At 31.4% G+C, this 25261-nt stretch overlaps 1 protein-coding gene across 1 annotated transcript; it reads right to left on the minus strand.

Moving 5' to 3' along the window:
* Window positions 1-3283: 3283 nt before the first annotated feature.
* LOC140431329 (E3 SUMO-protein ligase ZBED1-like) lies at window positions 3284-4222 on the minus strand. The gene has a single exon (XM_072519262.1). It carries the CDS (start codon window positions 4220-4222, stop codon window positions 3284-3286), a length of 939 nt encoding a protein of 312 aa, XP_072375363.1.
* Window positions 4223-25261: the final 21039 nt, after the last annotated feature.

The following is a 25261-nucleotide window of genomic DNA, read 5'->3' on the forward strand; positions in this document are numbered from 1 at the left end:
GTGCTTATTCGAGTTATGAAAATATTAGATGAAATAAGCATTCCTTAACTTTTCACCGTTTTCAAGACGACACAGCAAGGTTTGTAAATTAATTTTTCCTCTTAAATATCGCTTGGATACCAGTATATGATGTCGTTTATATGATACTTCTTCAATAATAAGATAACTAAAAATTTTTTATTTTAAATACTAATTTACAATAATATAAAATTAACCAAACGGTATTAAATTTCTAAATTCTCGAACTCATCTCCACATTGATGTTTCAGTTGTAGAATCTTTTCTTTAACTGCCAACTCTAGTTTCTGTTTTTCTAATTTTAGAATGTCTCCACTTAACTCTTCCTTTTCTTTTCTAATTTTAAGAATATTTAATTTTATTTTTTCCTTCTCTGAATCTTCTTCACGCTTATTTTTCTTTTTGTGGTGTGGGACTCCTGATACATAATAAAGTCTTTTACGCTTTTCCGGTAGTTTAACAGGATCAAGCTTAATGCATTGTTCAAGACCACCTTCATCCTGTACTTCTTCATTAACTTCTGCAACCTCACTTTCATTCCGAAGAAGTTTATCAAATGGAGCGGTACTATCATAAATATTTACTATTGGCTGCGTTCCACTAGTACTTGCCATAGATAAGTATTTCTCTCCAACGGAATCTGTCTCTTGAAATTTACTTGAACCACCACCGGTTTTGTAAATTTTCACTTTTTCATTGGCCTTATCTTTTTTGCTTTTTTTTTAATGCTCTTGTAAAGCAGTCTTAACTAATCTGCATTTCTTACTCCACTTTTTGCCGTTGATTAAACTCCTCGGTGATAACCTCCCATGCTTGGGAGGTTATCACCGATGCTTTTTTCCTCGCTCTCGTTTCTTATCAGCCTTATTAATTTTTTAATAATAATTTATATATTTAAAATTTAAAAAAACACGTATTGACACTTCAAAAAGTCAGAGAAATACAATTAACCTAATTTATATCGCCTTTTTCTTATTTTTTTATGTATATTCTGTACAGCGCCATCTGTAATTATACTAAGAGACTACAAATAGTTTTCTAATGGATCCATTAAATATTTTATTCATCAGTTAGTTATTTACTTGGTAGTTTTATTTTATAATACGGAATTGAATTAACTTCCCGATTTAGTAGCAGAGTAAATTTAACCCAAAGATACTTATTTGACGATTTATTTGTCGTTTATAATACCGGTTATTAAACTTTTACAATTACTTCTATAAATAAGGAACACTAAAGCCGAATTACAAATTATTACGATTAGTTGATTGAGACAAACTCATACTAATACTGTTTAAAAGGCACTAAGACAAAGATTTTCGACGTTATTTTGTTGTATTTTATTGCATGTTAAAAAAGTGCTATTACTAGCATTTAATTCTATGTTTTCGACTGCCTGAGGGGCCTCTGTAAAATTATTCAAGTTATTTAAATTGTTTAGATGTATTTCCTATGACTTCAAAATCTATTATGCTGTTTACCTGAAGGGTATCCGGGTCTTTATTGTTAGCGACCGTTAACGGTTTTTTGTAACGGTAATAATCCGCATCAATTATATATTGTTCGAGTCGCCTCGAAAAACTTTCTATAGTCTCGGGATTAGTGATGGGTTGCTAAATAGCACACTGCTTTTTTTAACTGCTATCTGGTTCTTAGTAACTGCTACTGCTACTGGCTTCGAAATTAGCTGCTATTTTTGTAGCAGTAGATTCGAAATAAATAATTTGTTTCGACGTGTTCGTTTTAAAAACTTTATTACACTTAAACTTTTACAATTACTTTTATAACTAAGGAACACTAAAGCCGAATTACAAATTATTACGATTAGTTGATTGAGACGAACTCACACTAATACTGTTTAAAAGGTACTAAGACATAAGATTTCTTGTTACAAGGGTTTTTGTATGGAAATGTACTTATATTCTAGAGTTTGAAAATATTCCGTGTTCTAGAGCGAAGCGTTGTCACTAAAATTGCATAAACAGGAAATTTCCGATAGAAGTGGCTACATAACTTTCGGCGCTGACACGAACCGAGGCTGATTTTCAAGTTGGGTGTGTTTCGGTGATTACGACTATTTCAAGCTCTGCGAACTGCTATTTTGATTCACTATGACGATGATATTTGGAACATTGTGAGTGAACGGTAATTCAGGTTCGAGCCAATTGAACCGTAATAACCGTAGACAAATATGAGTGATAAGGATATTATTTTCAAGTATTACTCTTTTATGGCAATTTTAAAAAACTTAATGTATTTTACATTAACAACACTCGTATATTAATTAAAAAAATATTATGCACCGTTCTTGAAACTAAAAGTCCTAAACCTAAAAGTCTTAAAAAGATATAAATGAAAAATATTTTGGATTATGAAAAAATGAAAAATGTAAAAAATATAAACAAGATAACATTAGATAAACATCTAAAAAAAAACACTAAAATAATTTTTGATTTACATTTAAAAACATTATTTTTTTTAACTTCCTCTAAACTGATACGACTTCTTCTATCTGAAATAATTCCGGTTTTTGAAAAAACACGTTCACATCCAACTGAAGTTGAAACCGTACCAAACCTGCTTCGAACAACATGGCTTAAATTTAGAAAAACAGAAGCATTATTTGCCCACCATTTGAGAGGATCCTCATTCCTACGTATCATTTCTTCTTCCAAATAACGGTTAACTTCTACGATGGCACGTGCTTGCGGATTTTGATTTAATTTGGGTTGAGGTGAAACTGACTTATTTAATTGTTTCCATATATCAAACAATGGCTTTTCGGTTTCGGACTCTAATGTTCTGGATGTATTAGCAGATTCTACTTCCATCATTACATCTTCATTTGATGTGGAATTAGCTTTTATATTTTGAGCTACTAAACCAATAACAATTTCCTTGTCCTTATCAAAAGTTCCAGGTTTAATAAAACACACATGATTTAGTTTTGGGTCCCGAACTGCTTGCTGTTATCTGCGAAGAATATCAAAGACTCTAGCTTGGACTACCATCAAGATACAAGTGGAGAACTTTTTGAAAACTGGTTTTAAAATTATTTTTTTAAAAATATCCCTAACAATAGTGTCATTGTAATGGATAACGCAAGCTATCACAGTCGTCAGCTTTAAAAAGCTCCAAACAGAAGTTTCTTGGGTTCCTTACCTTGCTGTCGCTGAACATTATCTAATTTGCTTTTAGCATTTGCACTTTGTTTGAAATGCGTCACAATTTTACTGACTTTATTTAATGTTACTTCTTGTAACTATTAAACTATTAAATTTAGGGTATGTGCATAGCAACCAAAATGTCTCCATTTTAAGTCTGAAGAGATAGCTTTTTTAATATTTGCAGCGTTATCTGAAATACCAAGCAAAATACTTTTTTCTGATATATTCCAGTTTGAAATAACTTTACTTAGATTATCTGCTAGATTTGTACTTCCATGACTTCTCTCATACCCAACACATTCTAAAAGAACAGATTTAATTTGAAATTTATTATCAATAAAATGCCCTGTTACTGCCATTACACTATCTGTGTTGCGAGACGTCCAGCAGTCTGTTGTAATTGTAATTGATACGACTTCCTTTAAAACATCTGAAACTTTAAGGAGAACTTCTTCAAACACTGCTGGAAGAAGAACATTGCTTAAAGTTTTTCTTGTAGGCAATTTGTATGCGGGATTTAAAGTCAATATAAAATCTTTAAAGCCGTTATCTTCGACCATGGAAAATGGTTGGAAATCTTTGATTATAAGATTCAATAAAAGCTGATCCAATTTTTTCTGTTGAGTCATTGAAATCCTCTTTGGAGCGTATGCGGACAAGACCTGCTGTTGTATTCTTCTAACTTCAGAGCGGGACGAACCAATTATGCCTGATGATGAAGATGAAGCCCTGGAAGTTGATGACAATGACGAGTCAGTAATAACGGTCGCAGGGATTACATCGATATCACGTGCACCTTTAATATGAGTTGAAGAACCTCCGAAGTTTTGAGGATTTTTTTGTTGCTCATGTTTCTCTTGTCTGTTATAACCACGTTCCAATTGGCATAGTCTAACAGATGGATGTTTTCGAGTGATATGTGCTTTTAAATTTGTAACCGATGTTCTATATGAAAATACAGATTTGCATATGTTACATTTTGCTTTACTGTTATCTTCATCTGAGAAGAAGTTCCAAATTTCCGACTTTTTACTCATATTTTTTAAAATTCAATCTGGTTGGCAGCACCTAAATAAATATAATATATAACTAAATATTATTAAATTTAAAAAATTGATTTTAGTTTACCTTTTATTAATTGTATAATATAGAATTATACGAACAACGTTTAATAATTTTAAACTGAAAACTGTATGTCCTACACTACTCACCTACTTTTCAGTACTATTTTACTGGCTGTCTTTTAGGAACATGCGGGGCATTGCTATATATTTTGTTTGGAATTCCCTTCCGGCCGCCAGCCATAAATAAATTAAAAGAGTTCATTATTGGTATAGAGCCGGGGAATCCCAGACGCCCGCAACATTTTACTTCATCTAATATAGGAATTCTTTTTAACTGGATTTCTTAGGTGATATTACATATTAAATAAATACTATAAATTACAACCACCATGTATTCTGTTACAATTTTTTTGTCATTTCAAAAATTGTCCGTATTTAGATATATTATTTTAGCAACAATTATTATTAATATGTTCACATTAAATACCAACGAAAATGCTTTTTGAAACACAAACAAATATGATTGCTTTTCTTATATCACTATGAAAGCGTTCGTTGAATAATCCTAAAAAAGCAACTGCTATTAACCCTTTCCGACACGAATTTTTTAAAACGATATATAATTTTTTTTAAGTTTTAGCGATTATTAGAAATATTTTTCTACAATTTTTAAGCTCCTCAGGAAATTTGTCAAATTTGACATTCTGAAGTTACGTCATGTACACTGCAGTGTACACAATGATTAACAGACACATATCAATATGAAATGATTTTTATTTATAAGACTGTAATTGACAAAAACTATTTACTTGGTATGAAAATCTGTAAAACAGTTTTGATTTCGAGCAATACATAATGATACTTGACATTTTGTGCAACGAATATACGTTCTTGATCCACAGTTGCTTCCTTTACAACGAGCGATTTTGTCACAGAAAGTCGGTAAATGGCCAAAGTTATCATAACGAATATCTTCAATCGGACGCACTTGTTTACCAGAAGGACCTGCTGCGTTACCTACAGGTGAACTACCTTGAGGATGTAGAGGATTATTTGAAACTGGTCTCCCCCGTTTTTTGCTGGGTATTTTTCCTGCCAAAATAAGTGCCTCAGCAACGTGTTGTCAAAAATGTATAAGGTCCATGACATTTTTTTGCGGTATTTTCAGCTCCTCCGATTGCTTTCTATATTCCAACCAGCTGTTGGTCACAGCCATGTCAACAGCATGTGACATTAATCGAACAGTCCATTTCTTTGTTCTGATAAACGATCTGTACAAAGAAATAAGAAAATCGCACTTGTCAACACCTCCCATCCCATTGTTATAAAGAGAAACTACTTTGGGGCGTGTCACTTCAATATACTCTTTTGTCTTCTTATCTCATCTTCGACATACATCAGAAGAACTTACTCCAACGAAATTGGAACCCAGAGTAACAACTCCGCTATCAATCCACTTGGTTAGTACAACACCAGATTTTCTGCAGATAACGTTCTCGACGAAACCCCTGGTAAGTTTCTTTTTATTCTCTTGGCACATAGTAAAAGGTGGTTTAGAAAAGCGGTCCAACCGAATTGTACCAGCGGCATATATTGGTTTCTTTGACAACCATTGAAATAACCAATAAGAACTGAAATGATTGTCAAAATAAAGTTGTGCTCCTGGATGTATTTGCTCGGATAGGTACATTACTACAGCCGGAGACTGGCCAAATAACATATACTCTGCCGTCAGTTCTGTATTTGCACCTTGGTAGACGATGAAATCATATATTGTTCCACTTATCCCACATAATAGGAATAATTTTATACCCTATCTCGTCGGCTTATTTTTAATGTATTGTTTAATATTCACAGCACCCTTAAAAGGAACCATTTGTTCATCGATACTATATACCTCCTCCGGTTCCAACTGCCTGCATCTTTTTCTTATGGTATTGAAAAGGGGGCGTACTTTCCACAGTCGGTCTTCCGGCTGTTGATCTTCGTTGGAAGTGAAATGCATCGTATTTCGTAGTTTGAAAAATCTGTTTACTTGCATATTTTCAGATATTAAAGGAACTGCAAATTTTTGTTCCCAGTACATTCGGACTCTCGGATAATTCAAATTACCCATTATTAACAGAATTCCAAAAAATGTCTTGACTTCTGCAATGTTTGTAGCGGGAAAGTTTGGCACAGAGCTAACAACAGCATATAAGTTTGTTTTTTCTACGCAGATATTGAGGAGCTCATCCGTGAAATACTGGTAAAAAATTTCTACTGGACTGGGTAAACTTATCACTTCTTGTTTCTTACTTTTATAAAAGTGAATATGTTTTAACATTTCATAGATCCCCTTTGTCCAACTGATCCGTTCTTTTTCAATTAAATTTTGCGACTTCAGGTATTCGCTTGCAAATTCATGTGCTGTCTGACATGTGTGTATTTCTTGCATTGGCGTGTCTTGAATATCATGTGATTCGGACACAATTTCAATCAACGCAGCTTCTTCTGGTTCCTCACATATATCGCCTTCCACCAATTCATTCTCATCTACAAACAACAGTACTCTAATATCACACAATGTTGCTAAAGAAAAAGGAATAAAAAACTAAGAAGAGTCCCACTTACCCCTACACTGCATATCACGATCTTCAAAGTAATTATCCTCTTCCATATCTAGTTCCTCTAAATCGGAATGATCTCCATTGATGATTTCATAAAGTTCCTTCTCAGTTAACGGTTTTTTCCAGTACTGTCTGTCAGTCATCATGTACACTGTAAAGTACATATTTGTAAACCTTCATGCTATCAAAATATTAGAAGTTTTCTAAGAAACCAATAATTCATAACTTACCTGAAATTACAATAGACTCGAGAAAAATATAACAGTTTGATAAACACGCAAAAAACACCAGAAACACTTATGACTAATTTGAGGTTATACGCCAACGTGATATTCACTGTACTAAGAATGGTCACTTTACACAAAATAGTAGAAGGTAAACGTTTTGATGTTATGCGTCGATTTTATATGCAATTTGTCATACGACACTACAGTGTGCCGCATGACTTACAGAGAGCTGATTAGGAAATAGCCCATTACTAGCATTTGAAGTATATGTACAGTACAGTGTACGCCGTGTCGGAAAGGGTTAAAGAAAACAAGACGATTAAGCTCTTCTACGTCTGCCGGATTATCAAGTTTGTAAATACGATTACTCATTTTCTCAAAAGTGTCGCCAAATTATGATAAAATACTTTTTTACGTAATTGTCACAAAATAAGTAACTTCGATTATTCACAAAATACGCTATTCAGCGTCAGTAAAAGACAATAAGCACTAGTATATAACTCTCATACGCCACAGCAGACGTACCAAATAGCACTGACGTGGTTGAGCGGGCTACGTCCGGCGGACCTATTCTGTATACGGTCGAATTTGTTCGCAAATTTCCGGAAAATCTCGGCGGTTATTGGAATGTTACTTCGGCAGGTAAAAGATGACTGATTATTAGATGTCATTTAGGCTCAATGATATGTATATATATTAATTTTATTTTAAATTACAGGCAAAAAACTGGGGTCTAGGTCCACTGGACCTATACCCGACTAATGAAGGGTTAATATAAAATAAAAATAATCGATTTCGTTTCTCCGTTATGATCTGTCCTGTTCTAGAAAATATTCTTTCACAAGCTACAGATGTCGCTGGAATGCAAAGTCTTTTTAGCATCAATTCAAATAGACTGAGAAACATACTTTTATTTTTTTCCCCCACAAAAGTGGATCATCTTTGCGAGAAATTAGTGGCATGTGTAAATATTTATCAACCTCTATAATGGCAGCGGCATGCGAGTTATCTGACTTTTTTAATATAGTCTCCACACTCGAATCAAATTCAGACCACATGTCACCAAAACGTGCCTGTTTTGAAGACGTCGAAGAAGTAGGTATTTCCACAGATTAATCAGTTGGTGTATTACCTTTATACTTCTCTTTTATCTCAAAACATTGATTAATTATATTTTGTTTGGTTTGTGTAAAACTGTCATCTTCGTGAAATCCATGTTGTTTAAATCTAGGATCTAAAAATGTAGCCTCCCATATTATATCTATATTTCGGTATTTTCTTTAAATCGAGTTGTTACTTCCTCATACAATTTATTGACTAGATTATTCACAGAAACACTTTCAAAATTTTCATTTTTTAAGCGTAAATAATAATTTATTAGGTTTTTGTTTAATACTGCGATTTTTGAAAACGTGGCATTTTTCTCCGCACTGAGTTCTGTGGTCATTTCATTAAATATATACAAAATGTCGCAGCAATTTTCTATTATTTTCCAGTCCTCTGGTGATAAAATAGGGAGAGAAGGAATATTTAAAATCCCCATGGTACTCTGTAAAGGTTCCTTATTTTGAAAAAATCTTCGTAACATATCAAATGTTGAATTTTATCTAGTTGCACAATCTTGTTTTAGTTTGAGGACTTCAATTCCCATGCATTTTTGATTAATTTGTAATTTCTCCGTCGCTGAAAAACTCTTTTTAAAAAACTCCACTACTGACTTTACTTTATTAACAGTATCTGTGATTTTGGGCAAGCTAGACTGAACTATATCAAATTAAGAGAGTGGGCAAAACAAGGTACATGCCACCATTTTTTTATGCTAAAAGCCACCGCTTTTACCATATTCGCAGCGTTATCTGTTACACATGCAATTATTTTATTGTCAACCTGCCATTCTGACAATGTTTTCTTAATTTGTTCCGATATATTTTCAGAAGTATGTTGCCCTACAAATTTAAAAGATGACAATAATCCCGATTTCATTTTACAGTTGTTATCTATGAAGTGAGCAGTAATGGCATAAAAACCTTTATTATTAATTGATGTCCAGCTATCGGTTGTAATAGCAACATAACGAGTTGTATCTACTATTGTCCTTAATTAAGATACACATTGTTCGTAAGATGCAGATAACAAACTATTTAATAGTACATTTCAGCTGTGAAGCTTAGAATTTTAGTTTAACATACTAACGAACTTTTTAAAATTTGTGCTTTCTACAAGATTAAACGGTTGATAATCAGTGACGATAAATTTTAGCAATTGATTATCAAGTGCTTGTCTTTTGGAAAGTCCCAATTGTTTTTTAATAAATCCACTAATAGGCACTTGTTTTGATTTTGTCGGGTTTTTCGTTGTCACTTCACTAGTTCCCGGCGCATTTATCTCATCGACAACGTTTAATGCTTGCCTATGTTCCTGATTATTTTCTTCGAACAATTCTTCTTCCAGAGTCAATACCCGTTTTCTTGTATCCTTAATGTTAATGATAGGATGTTTTAATTTAAAATGCCGGGTCATATTAGACGTTGATCCATTTTTAAAAGTTAACTGTGAGAAACACAAATTACATCACATATCATCCGTGAAATTTTGAGAAAAATAGTCCCAAACGGTACTTCTTTTAGTAGACATGGTATTTAACAAATGAAACTCCTGACAAAATCCTAAAATAACAAAAAAAAATTAAAACAAAATATTTAAAGCAAATTGCATTTGTATAATTAGTTGTATAAAATAAACAGCTATGGAAGCATTTAGTTCAGTGTATTTGGTTTTTGGACATACATTACATCAAAATAATAATAAATTTTACCTACTTACCAATTTTTATTTGCCGTCAGCGTGCACTAAATATTACCTGAAGGCTTGGACGCACCCAAAACTTCGTTTGCGCCGTTTACGCACTTTTTCGCTGTTTTAAATGATAATTATAAACGCACCTAAAGCAACTAGTACATCCTCCTCGGCAGACATTTTGCGACTGAATGCCAACTCAGGTGTAGACAGCAAGCCAAAATCGGCTTTGCCGCGTTGACTTTGCCAATAGCCAATTGCGGCACAGTGAGAACGAAGCTTTAGATGCACTAACACTGAATTTAATATAGTTAACTATTTATTAAAATAAGTTATGCTTGAAAACTGCTTCTATTTAAGAAGCGCGAGAAGAACTATTAGTTGCTTCTATTTGAGAAGCAGAAAAGAAAACGAAGTGCCGTTAAGGGTAGTTGGGTTTGAATAGTTGAATTGTAAAAACTGACAGGCGCAAAAAATACGAAACAGTACGAAGAAGGAATATCATACTGATCGTATAGATTTTAATTTAGTATTATATTAGTGAGAATAATAATTATTATCGTTTATTTATTTAACAACTATTGTAGAAAATACAATTAATTTTCTACACTAGCTAACAAACTGGTATTTTCTTTCAAAAACCCTTTCATGATTTAATTAAAAGTGTGTTCTTCTTCTTAGTCGTTAACCCGATGCAGGTATCGTGATATCATGAAGCTATTAGCTAAATTTCTCAATGTTCCTCCACGTTTTTCTATCTTCTGCCATTCTAGCACATTCTGACAATGGAGCGCCAATGGTAGCAACAATATGGTCCGTGTATCGTGTGGGAGATCTACCTCTATTTCTTTTGCCTTCTACTTTTCCCTGGATGGTAAGTTTTTCAAGACCATTTCTTCGAAGCACATGTCCAAAATAGCTTATTATTTGTTCTGATATTTGTGTTCTTAGTCTTTTCTTTATGTTTGTTTAAAGTGTGTTATTAAACATATATAATAAACAAGCAATTTCCAAGATATTATTTATTTTCAAATTATTTCATTAATGATAATAGAGCTGGTTGCACTTCTCTCATTATCTGAAATTAAAATTAGATTAAAAATGAATTATGCTGTATAATAAATATTGTAATCAACTCACATTTAATTTTATTTAATATGCTCTCCTGAATTTCATTTTTTAGAGCTGCCTTTTTCACTTGAAACTGATGAAATCATTAGCACGTTCTTTTGCTGCCATCAATCTATGTTTTTCTTCATACAGAAGTTTTCCTTTTTTCCTTTCATTTTCAATTTTTATTTCCACTAATACAACTTGATCACACTCACACTCACTCTTGGACGTCTTCTACTGTGCAAAGGAGTCTGATTTAAAATGTTGGATAACCCAGGTGTAATAGTAGCTTCCGATTCTTCCTCAATAATAACATCGATGTCGGAAACGATAGTTTATACTGTTACACTGTCTTTGACGTCAGAAATAGCATCACATTCATTTATATTTTCTATTTCTACAGTAGCACGTCCTATTAAATCTAGCAGTGGATCTTCTTTTATGTCTGTAGTTCCACCACCTGTTTTGGCTATATTTATCCTTAATTTCGCCTTATATTCTTTGCACTCTGACTTCATTCTGTTCCACATTTTTTTTAAGACTGCTGCTTGACCTAAAATATTTTAAGAGATATGAATGAAAACTGCTTGTATTATATACGGCCGGTTTCACAATCAGTGGTTAACCCTAGCGGTTAAGTAACCTTTACCCATAGTTTAACTGACAGATGCCGTTTCACATTCACAGATCCAGTTATGGTTACTTAACCGTAGGTTTTGCTTTATTTTTGTTATGTTGGTAAGAAATTATGGGCAATAATCAGATTTTTTTATGGAGAATTATCAGCAAATGTTATGAATATTGACCAGTATAGATGAGTTCTGACACATTTGTCGCTTTATTTATCCAACAGTCAAAATATTTTCAGGTTAGTTGTCATTTCATAGTGTTCATAGTGTTCAGTGTTCAACTTACATATATTTATAATTGTATTGTTTAAGAATTTAGCAAGCTTAAATTTAGAATGGAAGCTAGCACTTTAAAAATATTTAAAAGATCGACAAACTTTTCGCCAGAAGAGGAACAGGTACTGATCTCATTATGCATTAAATATAAAAATGTGATTGAATGCCGAGAAACAAACGCTATCACATGGCGCCAAAAAAATAGTGCTTGGATTCAGCTTGAAAAAGAGTTCAATGCAACATGTGGAGGAAATAGCTATAGGTCTCTGAAAACTTTAAAGGAAAAATACCTTAATTTAAAAAAAAAAAAAGACAAAAAAAAGAGTATCAGAAAATAAGCTCCAATTAAAAATGACTGGAGGTGGTCCTCATTCAGAGAAACCATTATCTGACATTGAAATAGCTGTATCAGAATTAATTGGAGCTGAAAAAATGACTGGTCTCCCAAATATTTATTGTATACATTTCATACACACATGTATATATAATATATATATATATATATATATATATATATATATATATATTGTGACAATTGGGGTTTATAGAAAATAATTTATAAGTTATATACTACATAATATTAGATATAAAAAAGTATTTGATTATTTTAAGAAGTTATATATTAGAGAATTTAATAAAAATATATTTATGTGAGGGCATTTTTAATAAATTAGCATATAATAAGTGTAAAAAGTTGTATTTTAATGTTGTAAATATAGTTAAGTGAGCCATGTGCCTAGGCAACCAACTATACAGTAAGTAATTGACAGATAGAAATTAAGAATTATAGGGAATATAAAGTGGGGTTATAATAATATATTGTTTGAAATGTGTATTTTATTAAATTAGAGTGTTAGTTACTAATTTGAATGTTTATTCTGATCTGAAAAGCCTAAATGTCAACAAAATTATCAATGGAACATTAACGAATTCTCCAGAGTGCAGAGTGTGACCATTGTTTACGGTCGAACATTCTGGAATAATGATTATGGCGGTGGATCGAACAGATATTTTTTTCGAGAACATCTATATAGAAGTTAATAGAACGAATGGAACATGATCTCTTACCAGATGATTCTAGAGGATCCAAAAAGATATAAATAACCGTGATTTGGATTCAAGATAGCAGTTTTTAGTCAGAAGTCAAGCAGTTTATTATGAAAGTTAGTAGATTAGTTAGTGAAGTCAATTGTTCACAGTTTTAGTAAGTCAGTCAAGCAGTTTAATAAGAAATATGAAAGTTAGTTGGAGATAGTCCAATTGTTTAATATAGTGAGTTAAATGAAGATTAAAAATTATGCATATATTTAATGCACATTTATAATTATACACAAATAATTATTGAAGATTATAAAAGTATATTAGAAGAATATTGGATGGACATTGGAAGGAATTAAAATTATATTATGATTGGAGATTAGTATAAATCAACTTATAATAATTGGATATTGGTATATTGAAAAGAAGAATAAATATAAATGGTGTTTGCTGGTGGTGTATAAATGCTGGTGAAGAAAACTATATCTTAAATTGGTAGAAGCTGATAATTGGAAAAAGTAATTTCACAAAAAACAAGGATAACTGAAGTACGAAGACATTCAGTGGTGATTAGAATCTATATAGTGGAAAACAGTTCATTTAGGCATTCAGTGAAAGAAAGGTACAAAATTTTGTTAATATAATTTAGTTAGTGTTATAACAATTTCAATTTTGAAGATAGTTTGTTTAAATTTAACATTGTCTATAGAATTTAATTAGTTTTATAAGAACATCAATTTAAAGATAGTTTATTTTAAATTTACATTGGCTAGGTTAGATATATATGTGTGTTTCATAATAGTTATAATAAAGATAATTTAAAAAAAGTACTTACAAACTAATTCTTTGAGAACCGCGATAAAAACCCTATATATTATTAAAATTACTCATTGCTCATCATTCAAACAAAAAACACATCATAACAATATATATATATATATATATATATATATATATATATATATATATATATATTTATTTTATTTCAATATTTTGTTATAACTTAAACTGTTTTAGACATGGACTTGCATCCAGGAAACATGCTGCTGGAAGTTTCAGAAGATGTAGAAGTGTTTTCGGAGGAAGAAATTCCAGAAAACCTACCATGTACATCTGCACTAGATACCAGCTGGAAAACATATTCGACAAAAAGTTTGCAGCAACCTGTTGCAGAGAAGTTGTCTACTCCAAGAGGAGGTAAGATATTAGCTAATATGTTTTGATTATTTACAATAAAATAATGTTTTTTCTTAGGGCGAAAGGACAATGTTACTGTGGTGAAGAAAACTTAAGTCTCAAAGAGGATTAACACAAAATCCAACGAATTGATAGCAAAAAAAATTGAATTTGTTGACCATCAAAGAAAGAAGTTTGATGAAGAACATGAGATAAGAATGAAGAACTTAAATATGACCACCGAAATTAAGCAAAGGAAATTAGAGTTATTAAAATTGGATAAAATAATTAAAGAAAAACAATTATTACTGTTGGAAAAGTAGGCACTTAGTGCCTACTTTTCTAACCGTAATAATTGTTTAATTACTAGTTAATTAATTATAATTCTTAGATCGTTATTAAGATAAATTTTTATATTTATTTAGGACTATTTGTTGTATATATATTTTTTAGACATTTTCTATTTAGTTGTGTAGTTGAGATCTTTGCAGTTCTTGACCAGTTTTGATTTGGTGTGCTTATATATATATATATATATATATATATATATATATATATATATATATATATATTATATATCCTGTAACCTGTATTTTAGGCTCAGATACCATTTTATTATTCCATGTAAAACCACCAAATAGTGTAAACATAAAATATAATTGTATATAGCATATTGTTAAATAATTAAAGTGCTTATTAAAAATAGCAAACAGCCGAAATGCTTAAGCAATAATTGTTTTATTTATAATAGACCTCCTAACCCAGGAATTGAAAATTAAGAAACATATACATTATTTTATATATGTATTATATATATATATATATATATATATATATATATATATATATATATTTATATATATATATATATACATCCCGCTATCATTTAGAGCTCTTTTCACGTTGCAGTAATTTAGCATCACCAAGAAATGCTATCATTTTCTATTTATAAGTCGTGTATGTTCGTTTAGTGTACCTTTGTAGGTTTGGCACCGTTGTCGGTTTTTCAATAATCCGATTTTTTTATATATTAAATTTTTTCCTTCAAACCATCACTGTAACCTCGGGAGGTAAAATTACTGTATTTGGTATCATTTTAAAGCCAATAGATGTTGCCAGTGTTAATACTTAGAATAATATTTGAAAACATAAAAATATCGATCCGTTTGGGTCAAGTTCAAATGAAGACATTGAATCTACCTGCCTGTCGGCTGGTTTCAGGCGGCTGGGGTCAAACAACAAGTTTTTTATATAAACGTTCAGTTGTTTTTATTCAATTTAGATATTTTTCCCAGAGAGTTGTATAGGGGAATATTTTACATATTTCAATTTCCAAGCTGTTTAATCGAAGCTATCAGTGAATAGTTTAAGATAAATATTAGGTTTTTATGGGATTAAGTCAAAAATATTGGTCGTGATTGTAATGAGAATCACATTTTTAATTATTTAATGTTTGACATTTTGATTTCTACTCAGGAAATCGTTCTCAAAAAACGTTTTTTGTACAAAATGTGTATACACATTTTTACATAATTTGTACAATAAACAAGGTACATATTGGAAATCGTATCGTTAAATATTAGTTAATTAAAAATGTAATTTTCATCTCAATATCGACCAATAATTGTAGCTTAATCACATAACAAAATAATATTTGACTTTGACCATGCCATAAGAAAGTAGTTTACGGAACCTCGCTAGATAGTTTAAAAAAATCTTATACAGAAATTTAAATTCTAAATAGTATGAGGGGTAGCCGACGAAAAATTCGTAAAGACGTACAAGTCGATTTTGCTTTGTTTTTTTTTAACAATCTTAAAAGGCAAAAAAAAAATAATTTTTTGCTTATAAAACGTTTTGTATACATTCTAAAGAAAAATAATTTAAATAAAAGTTGTAGACCATAAAAATTTTTTTATGTAGATAAATACCAAATTTAAATATATAAATAATTGAGATAATTCCAAAAAACCGTAAACTCTAAGATATTATGTTTGTAGTAATTTATAAATGTTAATAACTTTGTTTTTGCCTAACGACAGGTAATATAGCTACTTGAAATTATGGCAATTGATGAGTTATTAAAGTGTGCTAAATATCAAGCAGGTCAAAAAATATTTTACAATTTATTCAATTTGTTTGTTACAGAAAGCGATTATTTAAACAACTGTAATTGTCCAAACAGTATGACTCTACAAGTATTTTGAAACTTGCAATCGATTCTTTGCACTTTCAGTTTGAGGGTATATTAAAAAAACTTTAACATATTATTAAATTTTTTATTAAAAACCAGTTTGAATAGGGGACTTTTTAGTTTTTAGACCACTTCACGTTTTTTTAGTTTCTTTGACAAGTGAGGATTGTCTATTCGGTTATTTCTTAAATAGCCCGAGAATAGGAACATAAGCCCGAGAAAAGTCTTAAATTTTGTTTGTGTTGTCTCTTTCCAAAACGCAATCCTCGATTTTTCTGAACGACTTTGTGCAAATATTTCATCAGAGTCAATCAGAGTCACTTCCACCATTCACTTAATCTACATCGTCCTCGCCAGATGCTTCTAACAATGATTGTAATTCAGCAGTGGTCAATCTACGTTTATGTTCACATCTAGCTTTTTTAGATGTCGAAGGCATATTATTTACATCCATTTTTTTATAAATACTATAACTCACTTTTACGGAGGTAATTAACAATAAAAACATTCTACTAGAAACTATCAACTTACGACTTCCAATACTATAAGGCCATTTGAGGAACAATACGTTTTTACTCAATAATAGTTCCTGTATAAGTAAAATTGTTTTTTAATGTGCTTCATGGAAGCACACTAGACATATTGCAGTTTTGCCATCACATTCTTCAGAGTATGTTTTAACTTTTTTAACTTTTCTATCGGCCTTTCTACTAGTCATGCTTCTTCTTAAAATTTTGTAACATCTTGTACACTTTCTTCTCTTTGTATTATCTACATCGCTTTGCCTGAGATTGTATTTTTGGGTGTAACTGGTCGTGAGGGTTACAACATTGCTTTATTTGCAAATGCCTTCGCGAACTCCAGTCTGAACTCAAGGATAGGTTGTCGCTTTTTTTACGTTTTCTATTATTTAGCAACTAAGCATTGACTACTGTGGTATTAAATATTAATTCCACTGGCACTTTCCGGTACCACTTCAGAATTTTGCGTATTTGGCTTTGGTAAGAAGCCACTTGATCACTAAAATCAACACTCTTTTTCACCAAGTTATAATCGAGAATAGTTTGTGGTTTTAGTACTTGTGTATAATTTTTCTTTTCGTTTGATTAAACCAAGATACAACTATTATGTTTAAATGTTGTAAGGATTAAAACTGGTCTTTTGTCGACCCATTTTATCACTTGTAAAATCAATAATGGGGTTAAGTTTCATCGTGAGTAACTGGTTGCAACTTTTTTAATCGAGATTTTGGTTTTACATGTTTTTATAGTAAAACATCTGCACATGAATAATTCGTTTCTTGAACAATGATTTCAATTCATCGACCAATATTCTAAAATAAGGTGTTATTACGTCGTCCGGAATTTTATAAACTGGTTCTCTTTCACAAAGCATTGGAAATATGGTTTACATTCTATATTTAGAAAAATCTTTTACTGCAACTCTTGTTCGACTAAACTAAACTAAATTAATACACAAAACAAATTAATCTATTTTTTTATATAGAAATTTAGTCATTGATGTCTCGTATATCCGGACCTCTTATCGCATTACAAACATAATTCTTAATTAGCAGTGCAGTACAAGATACATTTAGGTCGTATAATCTTAAAGCGGTAATAAGACCATAAGACCTTATGTTATAAATAAATATATCCCTATAAGAATTATCTTGAAAGATGAAAAAAATACAATAAAAAAGTACAATATTAAGTGTTATTTAAAAAATGTTAAGTCATTCACGGGCGTACAGTTAAAAACAGAAGTTTTCAGTGTTCTATTGCTTGAATATTACTATCTGGTATTCTGAAAATGTTGATATTTTTTCCTGGTCTGATCTTCAGTGGGTTGTGTTGTTCAGGTCTCTTTAAGTGTTTTTGTTGCTATCCATACTGAATGATCTTCTTTAGACAATGTACTAATGTAGTGTTCAAATGTGGCATTGCGTGCATCATGTAGCGCTGATCTTGTCTGATTAGTCGATTATATTTGTATTCGTCATTAAGATTTCGGCTTCTTGGTCATTTACCTCTTGTTCTTCATTTTTCGCCTATTAGTTGTATAATATAATTCGGAGTGTTATTTGTGTTTTCTTGATTTGGAATTGTTAATCGTGTAGCTCCATATGAAATAGTAGAAGATGAAAACGGCAGCATATTCATCTATAAAAAAAGGAAACGCGATAAAGATATCTGAAACAACTGTTTTATGTTATAAGAGATGAAATAGTCCGAAATTACCAAAACAGGTGAATAGGGCACTATAAAGAGGAAGTAGAATTAGTTATGAAACAGCTTAAATGGGGAAAAGAAGTAAGCTTAGACCAAATACCAGCAGGAATTATTCAACCGAGGAAAAAAATTAAATGGATAACAATATTCACTCCATTTACAGAACAGAAGGTGACCGCAAAAATTTTAAGAACTTCTTTAAGTTTGAAAAACGTACGGAATGCACTGTATATACTAACCCAAGTCGTCAACATACTTGTTGTTGCAGTTATGTATTACGATCAACTTAAAGGTTATGCACGGCTCCCCTTGTATAGGTATACAGGCATGCACCCGTGCGGGAGAAAAAAGATTTGTCATACCGTTACATTATGTCACATTTTACCGTTGAATATTTTATGGTCCCCTTTGGGTTATAAAACGAATGATCGACTTTTTCTCGCACATATCCTGCCTTTGTTACTTTACAAAGCGAGTCGTTTGCTGGTTATTAAAGAACCGTCTATGGCCATCATATAATTTTACGCTAATATTTCACGTTCTACGACGCATTCCACGTTTGACACACTGTCTTGTTTAGTTTTCTGTCATTCTATTTGTTAAATCCTATCTCATTCTCGTCACAGCATCAAGGAGCAGTAAATGTGTGCACTGAACGGGAGGCATATGTCTAACAGTGAACGTTGGAAATTTTTCGAGTTTATATCTTCTTCTTTGAGTGCCTCTCCTATCGGAGATTGGATATCATTATGGCGGTTCTAATTTTATTTACTGCTGTTTTGAATAATTCGTTAGTGGTACAGCCAAACCACTCTCTTAAATTTCTTATCCAGGACATTCTTCTATGGCCTGGATTTCTGCGTCCTTGGATTTTTCCTTGCATTATATTTTGTAGGAATGTGTACTTTTCTCCTATCATCTGGTGGCCAAAGTATTCAAGTTTTCTCTTTTTTATATTCAGTATAACTTCTGGATCGTTATTTATTCTGCGTATTACTTTTTCATTTGTAATTTTATCCACCCAACTTATTTTTAGTATACGGCGATAGCACCACATCTCAAAGCTTTCAAGATTTTTAACATTCTTCTATTTAAGAGTCCATGTCTCAACACCGTAAAGCAAAGTACTGAATACATACTAAGTAGTTAACTAAAAGTGAACGTATGCAAAGAGATGTACGACGTAATCGTACGGTATTCGCTAAATCCTGTCACGTAATATGCCACACACCTCTCTGGGTTAATTCGTTTTATTGCTGCCAGTTTAAGGTGTTATTAGATGCCACCATGTTTAATTTATCTTCACCATCGTATTATCTCCGTTAAATCCTATTATTTTAGGCTCCATATGTCATGATTAGACCTTTAGGACCGGAGATACGCAACTAAGGCTCTTTTGACATAACATATATAGGAGTTTGCTCCTATATATACCTAAGGTCCTTTTGACGTGTTAATCTATTTGATTTCTACGTCGTAGTATTCTATTGGTTAAATGGTACCATTTGAGGTACTGTACGTCACGATTGGACTAATAGGATCGAAGATACATAACTAAGGCCCTTTTGAAAGGCTACTCTATTTAATTTTTATATCTCATTGTATTCTATTAGTTAAATTCTATCATTTGAGGTACAAAACGTCACGATTGGACTAATAGGGCCGCAGATACATAACTAAGGCCATTTTGACAAGCTGATGTATTTTATTTTTCTATCTTATTGTATTCAATTGGTTAAATCCTATCATTTAAGGTACTGTACGTCACGATTGGGCCACTAAAAACGAAGATACGTAACTAAGGCCCTTTTGACGTGATGTTGTATTTGATTTCTATGGCATTGTATTCTATTGGTTAAGTGCTATCATTTGAGGTATCGCACGTCACGATTGGACTAATAGGACCGAAGATACATAACTAAGGCCATTTTGACATGCTACTCCATTTAATTTTTATACCTCATTGTATTTTAATTGTTAAATCCTTTCATTTGAGGTACAGCACGTCATGATTGGACTAATAGAACCAAAGATACACAACTAAGGCCCTTTTGACATTGTTCTGCATTTGATTTTTCTATCCCATTGTATTCTTTATGTTAAATCCTATCATTAGAGTTACTATACGTCACGATTGGACTAATGGGACCGAAGATACGTGACTACGGCCCTTTTGACATTTAATTTTTTTATTTAATTGTTTTCAATTGGTTAAATCCTGTCATTTGAGATACTGTACGTCACGATTGGACTTATAGAAACGAAGATATATAATTAAGGCCTTTTTGACATGCTGCTATATTTGATTTTTCTGTCATATTGTATTTTATTGGTTAAATCCTATCATTTGAGGGCTGTACGTCGCGACTGGACCAATTGGAGCGAAGATACAATAGGTAGTTGCAATATATCATAACCCGTTACTTTTAACCAAACATGATGCCAGAATGATTTGTGGATGAAAAAAAAATATATATATATATATATATATATATATTCTTAAATTTACTATTTCGTTGTGGGTAATATTATATTCAACAACGATGCCAAATTTCTGATGCTAAAATGATTGATAATGAAAGTGGGATATACATTTTCATGTATATAATGGCAGCGAGGAAACGGTAAAACTCTGAACTAAATATATATAATATTTTCACTGTACCATCATTTTAGACTCAAACATTTTCTGGAATAAACTTATATAACTCAGTAAGGAATAAAAAGAGAAAGCGGATATTTCAGTTCATCAGTTTTAGAAATATAAAGCGAAACGTCTTCAATAAACTTATGAAGTAGTTGACTTCTTTTTTTATTTGCCAACCTGAATGACCGATTAAACCTCTGAATTCACTAGTTGAATACTTTAGATATATATATATATATATATATATATATATATATATATATATATATATATATATATATATATATATATATATATATATATATATATATATATATATATATATATATATATATATATATATATATATATATATATATATATATATATAAGTTATCGACCCATAAATTACGAACTAAGCTTTAATGAGGTAATGACCCAAGTCCAGTGAACTGAAGAACGCTGATTAAGACAACATACGTTCCGAATGTTATACTTTTAATATTATATTTCTTTCTGTATAAAAAATCATATTGTTAGTTAGTCTAGATTCTGCTTTTATCGTAGTAAAACCTATTGTTACTATTTTGCTATTTTGTGTTAAATAAATATTTTTTAAAAAATATAGTTTTGGAAAACTCAAATATATTTGGCGCAGTCAGATTGGATGGTCAAACGGGCGTTAATGAATATAACTCTCGGTTCGTTTCTACGATTTTTTGACCATTTGAACCATATTCGCGAAGTGAATTCCAGTTGGGCGAATTGAGTAACCTGACGAGAAGATTCGTACTTCTATACCGGAGGGACTTTCAAGTGAATATTGTGAGTGTCTCTAGATCCAGTTCCAAAGCAAGGTATTCCATGGACAAGATCGCTACATTACTGTAAGTGAATTAATGTCATATAGAGAGCCTAATTTAACACTAGATATTGATTATTCAGAGAGTAGTAACTCAGATACAGATTCTGACTCAATTTTAACTAATTTACATTTTAATAGTAATAATAAAATAATTTCAGAAATATTAAAATTAAATAATAAATTTAAAATGGCAGTTCCACAATTAAAGAAAGAATACTTAGATATGATTCCAGATTTTGATGGAAATCATACATTACTTCCTAGATTTTTAGAAATTTGCGAAAAACTTGTAAATAAATTTTATAATGCTGCGGATGTAAATGATTTTCAAAATGAATATTTGATGTCAAGTATAATAGCAAAAATAAAAGGCGAAGCCGCAATTAATATTTCTTCTTGTATTCTTAGAACTTGGCAGGATTTAAAAGATGCTTTGATAAATTCGTATTCAGATAAAAGAGATATTTATACTTTAAGCATAGAAATTTCAGATTTAAAACAAGGCAATGAATCCCCATTCGATTTTTATAACCGAATTCAACACCTATTAAATCATCAAATATCTGTTTTGTCTACAAAAACTGAACATATGGTTGAGATTAATATTCTCGGTAGCTTTTTCCGAAATTTAGCATTAAGAGTACTGTTACGTGGGTTAAAAGAACCTCTTGGAACCCTAATGCGTACAAAGAATCCTCCAGATTTAAATTCTGCATTAGGCATTCTGACAAACGATTTCCAAATATATCTCGAACAAAATAATTCTTCTCACAGTAAAAATCCCAAACTTTATCAAAATAATAATTATTCATCTAGGCCAAAATCCAATTTCCGACAAAATCAACAACTAATACATCAACCCCAAATTCAATACACACAAAGGAATCAATTTTCAACACAGAAAAACCCTATATATCCTCCGAATTCTCAATATATAAGACAATCTTCTTTCCAAAATAATCCTAGTACAAGCAAAAACTCAAATTTTAATGGAAACAATGATGCTTTCAAGCCAAATCCGAATAGAAAATTCCCAAACCCTACTCCAATGAGTACAACAACTAATAATACGTACAGACCAACGCGAAACTTCCAAAATAGGACTCATTTCCGTAACCCCAATAATTTTGCAAGCCAAAATAAAAATATTATCGCGGAAGAACTTTATAATATAGATAATATAGATTGTCCTGAAAGTTCATCCCAAGACCATTTTTTAGAGGAGCTAGCCTCGGAAGAAAACCACAGCATGTAGAATTATTAAACTTAACTAACAAAGAATGCGAATTGCCGTACATAATTTTCCCTGAACATAATTTAAAAGTTTTAATAGATACCGGGAGCACTAAATCTTTTATTACACCAAAAATAGGTGACAAATATTTTAAAAATTCAATATACAAAAAACCATTTCAAATTTCTACTGCTCTTGGAACAACCAAGGAAAATTTCTGTACCGTAATTCCTTCTTCGTCTATATTTAGGCATAAAAAGCCACTAAAATTAAATTATCATATATTTAAGTTTCACGATTATTTCGATTGCTTATTAGGATTAGATAATTTAAAATTATTACAAGCAAATATTGATTTAGTAAATAATTTACTAAAAACACCTACTTGCTCAATTAAAATTTTCTATTATAGACCGGTCGCTGGCAGCACGAATTGTATAGTAGTGTCTCCACGTTCCGAACAAGTAATTAGGTTAAACATAAAAAATATAGAAAATGGTGACGTAATTGTACCGTATACAAAATTAGGAAAATTAGAAATTCCCCAATGTATTACAAGAGTTGTTAATAATGAAGCTCTATGCACTATTACGAACTCATCAGAGTCCCATTTTAAAGTTGATTTAAGTTCACCAATAGAAGTTGAAAAGTTCGATGAATACGAACAAATAAATCATCCCAATCTTAATTCTATATATACCGAAAAATTTAAATTTGATATTTCGAAAATCCGTACCGAACATATGAATACGGAAGAGCGGAGTTCCATTTTAAAACTAATAAGAGAATATTCGGACATTTTTCATATTGAGGGCAACCAATTGTCTTTCACTAATAAAATAAAACATAATATAAAAACTTCTAACGAGATTCCAATATATTCTAAATCATACAGATATCCGGAAATATATCGTAAAGAAGTCCAAAATCAAATTCAAGGCATGTTAGACCAAAATATCATCAGACCGTCTAATTCTCCATGGTCCTCACCGATTTGGGTGGTTCCTAAAAAACTCGATGCCTCCAACAAACCTAAATTTCGCGTTGTAGTTGACTACCGACGTTTAAATGCTATCACTTTAGGAGATAGATATCCACTTCCAAATATTACTGATCTCTTGGACAAATTAGGGCGTTGTCAGTACTTTACCACGCTAGACTTAGCATCTGGGTTTCATCAGATAGAAATGGCAGAAGAAGACATCCCAAAAACCGCTTTCAACACCGAAAACGGGCATTATGAATTTTTAAGGATGCCATTTGGCCTTAGAAATGCCCCAGCTACATTCCAGAGGGTAATGGATAACATATTGAGAGGCATACAAAACGAAAAATGCCTTGTCTACCTAGATGATATTATAATATTCAGCACTAGCCTCCAAGAACATCTCATAAATTTAAGAGAAGTATTTCAGAGACTACGTGAATCCAACTTTAAGATACAGTTGGACAAATCTGAATTTTTAAAAAAAGAAGTGGCCTACTTAGGTCATATTGTCACTCCAGACGGAGTAAAGCCAAACCCAGAAAAAATAAAGGCTATAAAACACTTCCCAATACCTGCTACAACGAAACAATTAAAAGGATTCCTAGGACTATTGGGATATTATCGGAAATTTATTAAAGATTTTTCAAAAATTACAAAACCCTTAACAATGCGACTGAAGAAGAATAACGAAATAAATATTAAAGACGCAGATTATGTTGAATGCTTTAATATTTGTAAAGATCTTCTTACAAATGAACCTATTTTACAGTACCCTGACTTTACGAAACCATTTAATCTGACAACAGATGCGAGTAACTTTGCAATAGGTGCAGTTTTAAGTCAAGGAAAAATAGGTTCTGATCTACCAATTGCTTATGCGAGTAGAACATTGAATGATTCAGAAATAAACTACTCTACGATCGAAAAGGAACTTCTCGCTATAGTTTGGGCTGTTAAATATTTCCGCCCATACATTTTTGGTCGTCGTGTGACTCTCGTGACAGATCACA

The sequence above is a fragment of the Diabrotica undecimpunctata genome, unplaced genomic scaffold, assembly GCF_040954645.1.
Source record: "Diabrotica undecimpunctata isolate CICGRU unplaced genomic scaffold, icDiaUnde3 ctg00000655.1, whole genome shotgun sequence".
NCBI lineage: Eukaryota > Metazoa > Arthropoda > Insecta > Coleoptera > Chrysomelidae > Diabrotica > Diabrotica undecimpunctata.